Genomic DNA, 9,098 nt, shown 5'->3' with positions numbered 1-9,098 from the left:
AAAAAAAATTGCATATAGAGGGCAGCACTAAACAAGAATAGGTAATCTTGTGAGAAGTACCTATCGGAAATACATTTTCAGTATAAAAAATTATAACATCCATTCATTGGTCCATCTTGAAAAGCTGGCTGGCTTGTTCTATCATCTTTCCTGCATATGATGGAAACAACTGGCGAATTGTTTTTTTCAAATACTTTCAGTTTGTGTGGCATGAAATCATTTTTTAAAATTAATTTCTTTTTTTTTTATAGCAGTTGTTGTAAACTAAGAATTTTGTTTCTTAACAATTCCAGAATTAGCTCCAAAAGCTGTACTTTCAGTGAATGTTAGAAAAAATGTTAATGACTGGCACATTTATCATTGTTGAGATTGGGAGGGGAGGGTATTTGCAGGGATTTGAGACCTGATATGCTAGTTAGTAGAGCAGTGGCTACAGAACACTGTTGTGAGCCAAATATGCTGGATTCAAACTCCAGTTAAGGCAGATTGATTAACATCTTGATTTGTTTTGTTGTCCCCCCCTCCCTTTAAAAGCTGATTAGATGATAAATGAGACCATTTGCAATAAACAGGGCTCAGCAATTACCTTGGGGAGTCAACTGGAGAATGTCATCTTTTTTGTTTTGGGCTCAAAGATGAAGGTTGTACAGTTGTCAAGATTGAGCTATCTTGTTGAGATTTGAGCCCTAAGGGGTAAGGGGGTATAATGCCAAAATTTGGGGTTCAATTCCCTTTGGTGGACACAGCAGATAGCCCATTGTGGCTTTGCTCAAGAACAAAAATGGTTGAGTCCTGGTCATTCAATTGTTATAGCATTGGTATTAGTTGAAAGCCCTGGGTACAAACTTCAGTCAAAATATATATCTTAACGTACTGATTAAATTGTTATGCATTTCAAAATTTTAAAAGCTGTTTTTAAACTTCTTGTGTATTGCAAGAACTTCCGTTTGTAAGCCTTACACATGTATACATGTATGTATGATCACATTTTGACAGTAGATACATCTGGAATTTTCTTTATGTTGTGGATGTTGCAACAATATTCACCCTTGATCCTTTATTGTTAAAGGTGAGATATGATTCAATGTCTTTTTTTCTGTGGTATGGAAAAGTTCTTCAAGTGCAGAAACTTAAGTCCATTTGTATTTGAGATTTTATAACTTTGTTTTTTGGTTTTTACACATGTTTGACCTGTTGGTTTAGAAGAAGACATGGCAATATAAGAGGGAAATTTGTGAAATGGAAGTTAAGTGTAGATAGTACAATGTAAAAGGTTCTTACTAGCTTAAATGTTCTTGTAATAAGTGGCATGAAACATGACAGAACATGTACAGTAGAAACTCAAGTAGGAAAGAGAGTTGTACTAGTTTAGAAAATACCCAATGACAGATGAAAGTAGAGTAAAAAAATTTTGGCAAAACTAACAAAAAGAGCTAATCGTTGTAGTATAAGGTATTTGAGAAATGTTTCATTTAAACAAAGGATGTTTTATATGGGTATATCTCACTGTGTATGTAAAAATACAGTGCAACAAAAGATTGGCCAAATTAAGAAAAAAAGGAAAACTTCTTAGCAAAGTTGCTTTTTCAGCTACCAAGAATATAAATTACTTTTCTTATTGGAAATAAACATAAGTGCTAGTGAAGCATTTACAATAGTTGTAGGTATTGGTTTGTTTTTGTACTAATGTAACAGTGTGTCTGTATGTATCAAGGCATTAGGTAGTAGAGCTGAAAGTGCAGGAAAATGTTGGACTAAAATTACAGAATTTTGCAAACTTGGAAAAATGCATCAGTATTTCAATGTTTCTTTTAAGGTATTACATAGTGTTAAAAGTTATACTCCTGAGGCTACTGGAGCCTTCTTGCCTTCTGGGTTGCAATAGTTCACCAGCCACTTTGGTGCTGCATATTCTGTCTATATCAGATACTTTTGTGTATCAGGCATGATAATTTTTTAGCAGTTGTATAAAATTCACTTGACTGTGCTCATAGTGTCATTGTTTTGTAAAATCATTCTCTGACATAACCCAAGAAATCCTCTAACCACACATAATTGCTTTGGTGTTGGCCAATTCTGGACAAGACTAAAACTTAGATGAGTCTGTAAACATTCCCTTTCTGTCATTTATGTATCCCAAGAAACTCACCTGATTAGACCAAATAGTTTCTCCTATTCCATATTATATAGCAAATGGTGCTTTAGTTTGGAATTCTTGGATAGATGCAGAAAGAGGTGTGGTTTTTTTTATCTTTGGATTTACCAATTCATTTTTCAAATGTCTTTTTCTGTCATTAATGTCTTTTGTGCTTCTTCAATTTTGTAATTACAGTCTTTATGTACTTTGTTGATGCCTTACTGCACTCTTCAAGCTTGTTGTTGTATTCCTTCTATGAATACCCAATAGCTTCTTGAATTTTGTCTTAAATTAAAATTAAATTTATTTTCTTCTTAATATAGATCTTTATTTTAACTTCCTTCTTAAATATTCATTTCTTATCTCTTGATCTTTTAATTTTCTATCATGTTTTTTGATTTTCCGTTTCATTCTTCTTGTTCTTTTAGTTTTATTTCTCTTTTTTTTATATTCTTTTAATTTTTTGTCACTTTCTTCTTAACCTTCTTTTAGTTGTTTTATCATTTCTAGAAAAGTTTCTATTTTGCTTTTTGAGCAAGTTGTCATCTTAAAGTTAAGTCAAAGTTCTATTTAATTCTTATCAAAATAATTCCACTTTTGACATCACTGTTGTAAATGTGTTCCACCTTTGGCCAGGTTCTCTTGAATTACTTAGTAATGATGTTGAATTATTTCTTCATTAAGTGAATAACATTTGTTTCAGGTTATGTTTACTTATAGGCCTAACTTCAAATACAATATTTCAAATAACATTTAGCAGATCTTCCAAACTAACATACACCCAACTCACATTCACAAATGCAAAACTTATTTGTAGAACATCAGTCATAGACACACTAACTCTAACTGTATCACAGATGCAACAACTCTCTCTGTCTAACTGGCACTGAACTAAGTCATTAACTCACTACTTCACTGATTCTCATATTTATGTCATATTAATTTTCTTAATACTGTATGACATATCTAGATCATAAGGATGTGATCATTACATAATGACCAAAACATTTAAAATTAAAACCTTGAAAATATAGCTTACAATACCTCTACCTTTAGAATCAAATAGTTTGATGCACCTGACTGCTTTAAATTTAGAATCATTGGCAGAATACAAAAGGTAAAATTTTAAGCTCATTCTATTTTGATTTAGATGTTAATTTCAGTATAAATTCTGGTGCAGTATATTAAATGTTGTATAAAACTTATTTATATATTTTGAATATTTATGTATTTTAATTTCTTTAACAAGTATATCACATGGAAGGCTTTAGGAGTTTTCTTCACGGCTGTCTTAGGAATTCTTTCTCAAACAGATGTTCCATACAATCGCTGGATTATTTCCAAAGCACTAACCATCAAAGCAAATATGGATGATGCATTTGGTTTTGTTACTACAACAGATTACATGAACAAAGTAAGTTGAACAATAAATAGATTTGTGAAAGCAAATTGTATTGTTTACAATACTGTTTTGTAATTTGAATTTGTAGGAGAGAACTATGAATTATATAAAATGAAAAAATTTATGTTATTATTTTTAGTTTAAAGAAGCTGTTATGAACAGGTATTATGAAAATAAATTATTTTGAGTTTAAAAAATAATTTGAATAATTTATAAGTAGTCTAGTAGTTTTTTGAAAAAAAATGTCTTGATGCTCTGGTTTCAGAAATGCGATTCACATTTCTGAACTACAAAAAATGTTTACCTTGAAGATGCCACAAGTCTTGAACAAAGCTCCTTCCTCTAAATATGTCAACGTATATTGTACCAGTATATTATGTAATCATTATTAGACTATAGCCCTCCATTGGTAGGAGGGTAAAATACCCTCCATATGCAATAATCCCCATGAGCACTAACATGTGAACACAGGCTCAGTCTTTACTTAGCACTTTTAAAGTTTCAATGAGTTTTTTCTTATGCTTTTTTCAGATTTTGTGGGTTGACAATTTGATCTTCAACCTTGATTTCTGTTTTTATCTTTGTAATTCAGTTTGGCTTAAAGTACCCTTGTATATTTAGCAGACTTATATAAGAAAAATGCCAACCATATTTCTGGTATATTCCAAAGCCCTGACACTCCACTTCAGGATTTTACTCTTGATGTTTCAACAGTAACCAGGGGTACTTTGTCAGCAGTATTACCTCCATTATACATCAGGTTGTTAGTACTCTTCTGCCTCATTCCTCCAGGTTCCTTGCTGTTCTGTTTTTGTTGCATGTGCTGAGCCTGCCTTGTCTGATCACAAGTTCATCCAGCTTTTCCATCCACCTGCCTTTGCATCTAGCTCATTTATTCCTGAAGAGGAACAGGTACCTCCACCTTCTTCATTTGCATCTCTTATTATTCAGCTATGTAACATTCTCTGTCTTTCTCCAGTACTTTCGATGAGTCTCAGGTTACTTTGTTTTATGAGCCTCTGTCTTCTAACTTTTTTTCTTCCATTCTGCCTCCCAGTGGCGCAGCAGTAAGTCTGTGTGACTATAATGCTAGAAATCAGGTTTTAATACCTGTGGTGGGCTCAACACAGATAGCCCATTGTATAGCTTTGTGCTTAACTACAAAAAATAAAACAAAAATCTTCCATCCCTTTCCAGACATTTATGTCCTAACTACATGTTGATCCACATCAGCCTTGACCTTCTTCCTTCATGATTCCTTTTCTGTGGCTTATGATCATGATTCTCAGTTCCTAAAATATCTGCTTCCCATTTGGGGTACCCACTTTCTTCTGCTTTGCCTCTAACTTATCTTCAATGTACTTGCTTCTATCTTACCATCACACATCTCCTTCAATATTTGTCAATGCTTCACCTTCTCTTGGAAACTCTTCATTACAATCCTAGCAGTTGTAATAGAGACACTCATTCCTGTTTGTTCACCATCTTGGCCTTGATTTCTTCTGCTGCTGTATCTTTGTTTTTTAGGATTTGCCTGATTGAGATTTCTTCCTTTTAAGTGTGTGCCTCCCTCTCATCTCTGAGACCTCTGTCTTGCTTCTTTCCTTCATGAAGAAAGGTTCAGAGGGGTCCCTGCTTCTTTGGATTCTCAGGCTGAATCTGTTTGCCAGTAGTTTTCCTTGGTTTCTTTGGTTTTCTGCCTTATCAGATTGTGGGTTACCTAACAGGTATCCATTCCTCAAGAGTTGTGTGAGGTTGTCTCTTCTCCTGTTACTCGTCCTATTGTCCCTTCTCACCCTCCCCCTTTTGCATTTCATATAGTTGATTTGTCTTGCGTACTGACTTTTGACTCAGGTCATGGGAAGCTCAACTCTCTCTACTATACACCTATAGACTCCTTTTGCCAACCACATTTGGGTCATGCAAATGATTTTTCATGGTCTGTCTCTGTGGTTTTGTACTCCCATTCACTTTCTCCTTGTCTGATCATTTTTTAACCTTCCTCTGATCTTGTATATCATCAGTATCTTAAGGAGATTGTATCTTGTTTTGGCTATGGGAGCTATAGAGTGGGTTCTCCACCTCTCTCAAGGTTTTTATTCATGTTTTTTTTTTTGTCACCCCAAAAATAATTGGAATTGGCATCCTGTCATCAATTTATAACCTTGTAATTTTCCTTGACATTCCTTGATTAAAGATGGATGGTTTTTTTAGTCCACAATGGGTTGTGAATGACCAAAGTTGATGTTTCTAATACATTTCTTCACATCCTGATTTGTCCATTGTCCCATTTTATCCTTTAGTTTGCCAACAACACTTATGTTTTTCAGTTCCAGGCTCTTCCTTCAGGTTAGTCATGGTCCCTTATGTTTTAAATCAAGTTATGCAACCTTCACTCAGCAGATATATATACTTTGGGTCCACACTTCCATTATATATGGACTATTGCCTCCTGCTGGCTCTGTTTCAATGAGCTTCTATAGAGGTAAACTCCCTCCACCATTTGGGTTGACTGGTCAAGTGCTCCAAGTCTGTCTTGACCTCTATTCAATATATGATTCATATGAGTGCCTTTCTCATTTCATGTGGGGTGGGCTTAGCCAACTCCTTAGAATCTTCACACCCTAGAAATTCTGGTTTTCAAGTCTCTTCTGTCTCCTACTCTACCAACATGAGAGGTTGTTGCAGTTTAGGACTCTCTTCTCTTGAGTATTTATCCCTCTCAGGCACATCTGTTTACATTCCATTCAGTGAACCCTGACTGATCAATATAACATTTCTTTGTCAGCCCTTGAGACTCTACCTTCATCTCTCCATATTTCTCTGTTGTGGTGGCTTAATCACTCTAACACTACTCTAAATATTTCCCTTTCCTGTCTATACACAGATGCCTCTCTTTCTGGATGGGGGCATTTTTGGACACTCCCCACCATCTCAGAGGTTTAGTTTCTAAAGGAGCAGCCCCTTCAGATCAGTATCCTGGAAACATTAGCTGCTTATCAGGTTGCTGATATCTTCAGTCTGAGTTCATGGATCATCCAGTGGTGATCCATTTGGACAATTTTACAGTTGTGTCTCTCTTCAACCATCCGATTATGATGGAATATTTCAAGGCTTTTCTCATCAGTTGTCTTCCTTGCCTGGGCCATCTTTCAGACTGGAACCACTGCATTGTTCTTCAGGCTCTCACTAATTTTTTTGTTTGTACCTTTATGGAAAGTATCATTCAGACATTTATGCATTGGATGCCTCACAAAGTTTATTTTATTTCTAGATTACTCCATTCTCCACAAAACTTGGGCTATATAGGAGGTTGATCATATGTTTTCTCCAAGCTCCCATTTCTTCTTTGTACGATTGTTCAGACCTGAGTCTCTTTTGTGTCTGGTTCAGGCTGTTCATTGTTATCTTTCCCAAACTGCCCCCTTCAATGGAAACTCCCATCGCCTCTTCTTGCTGTAGAATGCTTCTTTCTCTCATGTCATTCTTAGTTCTCATTGTTCCTCACCTCATGACCATCTGCTTTTGCTCAGTGCTTTTTGTTAAGTTGGGATTTTCCACAAAACTACTTTGGCAGTGTCTATATGTATATATTCTGTCCTTCAGGCCATTCTTCACTTGACAAAAAACCAAAGGTACCAAGTTTGTGCCTGCCCTCGCACCTAGCTTGTGCCAACTGTCTTTAGTTGCAGTAACCCATTGCATAGTGTGGAACCTATTTCCAGATGATTATGCCTGATGAAAATAGTCCACACACATCTCCAGTATTCTCTCCCACATGAATTCCACCCCCATTTCTTCTAAGTTTATATGAAGAGTTGTTCATTGAGTGGTGCCCACTGAATCAAGACCAAGTGGACATGCCTTTAATTTGAAGTGTTACCTAGTGCTGTAGTACAGGACAACTTGCTATGTTATGAACCAAACCATTCTTGTTAGATTCATCCAGAAAGCTATTGGGCTTGCCTTGGGAAACAGCTCTGGGATTCTACTTCCTGCATTTGAATTTTGTGTTATCTTATATAAGTATTTTTCCAGTATGGAATAGCATTACTCATAGCCCTAGTCACACTACACACTCATGCTGAGCTGTCCTCCTGTGAGCTAATGGATGGTTGAGCAATTTACCATTCTGCCAACCTCAGTAACAGAATAGCATTTAGCAAAAGATTCTTATGACAAGAATTTTTGTTCTACCACCTGTTTTGGGCAAAAGTATTCTGTGTTTGAGATGGATACAGTCTTCCACCAATTGCTGCCCAGCCAGACTACCCCCACCTTATATATTTCACACCCCATGGGCTTTCAATTTCTGATGTTCTTTTCAGAAAATCCAATCCAATCTAATCGTGGTAGTAAATTAGATTAAAGTATATTTCATTCCACTTCAGGGAATGAAATATAACCTGGGGCATTCAAATTTGATGACAAGGAACCCACTTTGAGACTAATAATTATAACCTGGGGCATTCAAATTTGATGACAAGTAACCCACTTTGAGACTAATAATTATAACCTGGGGCAGTCAGAAGCTTTTGTTTTTCTTCATCCAAAGTTTTCAGATAGGAGCTCATCTTTGTAATATATTTGCACCAACCTTCTACCATCTTCAGTGTGGGATTCTAACTCTTTGTGGTGCAGAGGGGTGAGTAGTGTTTCTAAAATTAACCTTTTCCTTACAGCTAATGTATTTCAGAGAGAGATATACTCACCTGTTTATGCCACCTTCCACCCTTTTATCTCTCTTCTGGTGCATTTCATTTGTCCTGTCAATAATTAGCCTGTGTTCACATGCTAGTGCTGAAGGGATTTATGCAATGGAGGATGTGTTGCCCTCCTGTTGGTGGAGAGCTATAGTCTAGTGGTGATTATATCATAAGCTAGCATAATACAAATTGACATGTTTAGGGGCAGGAGCTTTGTTTAAAGCTTATGACATGTGCAAGGAACTATTTGGTAATCCATGCAAAGTAACAGTTCTTTGTAGTGCAGAGAGATGAATATCCACCTAAGATACATATTCAAGTAAGGAAGATGTTAACTTTTATTAGTTCAAAGCTCCACACCAACTTGTTGCTTTTTACAAATAATATTATAGATACAGGTAAGAATAGTTGCATGCTAGATATTAAAATACAAGCAATGAGAGTGAGTAATTAAATGTGCCAACAATATCACTGTATTTATGTTTGTTTTTATTCACTTCTGTTCAAAGCAGTACTATACGTTTAAATTTATTACACTGTTGATAAAACTAGTAATCATGTTTTGTAAAGTCAAGGTAGCTGTAATTTCCATAAACATTATATATATATGTATCAAAAGGGAATGGAAAATTCCATGACTGTTATATACCAATGAAGGCATGAGCATGTCGGTATCAAACAGGATTTTCAACACTAAGTGGTCAGATGTTATTTAAATATATATATAACTTTTAAAAAAGATTAGTTGCATATGATGCAGGACTTTGATCTTAGGTGTCAACATGTTTTCCTGAAGTACGTAGACCTGACTTGTCCTGTCAACACCTGATGAAAATATTCTGCTTACACAGTT

General features: G+C 35.4%; 1 protein-coding gene across 3 annotated transcripts in view; it reads left to right on the top strand.

The window, feature by feature from the left end:
- Positions 1-9,098, top strand: part of LOC106466554 — a 51,941-nt gene that overhangs the window by 10,844 nt on the left and 31,999 nt on the right. For all 3 annotated transcript variants that reach the window (XM_022394588.1, XM_013926847.2, XM_022394587.1), the window contains exon 3: positions 3,387-3,551. In XM_022394588.1, coding sequence (XP_022250296.1) covers positions 3,387-3,551 — 165 coding nt within the window. The remainder of the gene's footprint in view (positions 1-3,386; positions 3,552-9,098) is intronic.

Source organism: Limulus polyphemus, unplaced genomic scaffold (genome assembly GCF_000517525.1).
Source record: "Limulus polyphemus unplaced genomic scaffold, Limulus_polyphemus-2.1.2 Scaffold2299, whole genome shotgun sequence".
NCBI lineage: Eukaryota > Metazoa > Arthropoda > Merostomata > Xiphosura > Limulidae > Limulus > Limulus polyphemus.
The sequence above is the reverse complement of the archived record's forward strand: the minus strand, read 5'-3'. Positions and strand labels throughout refer to the sequence as shown.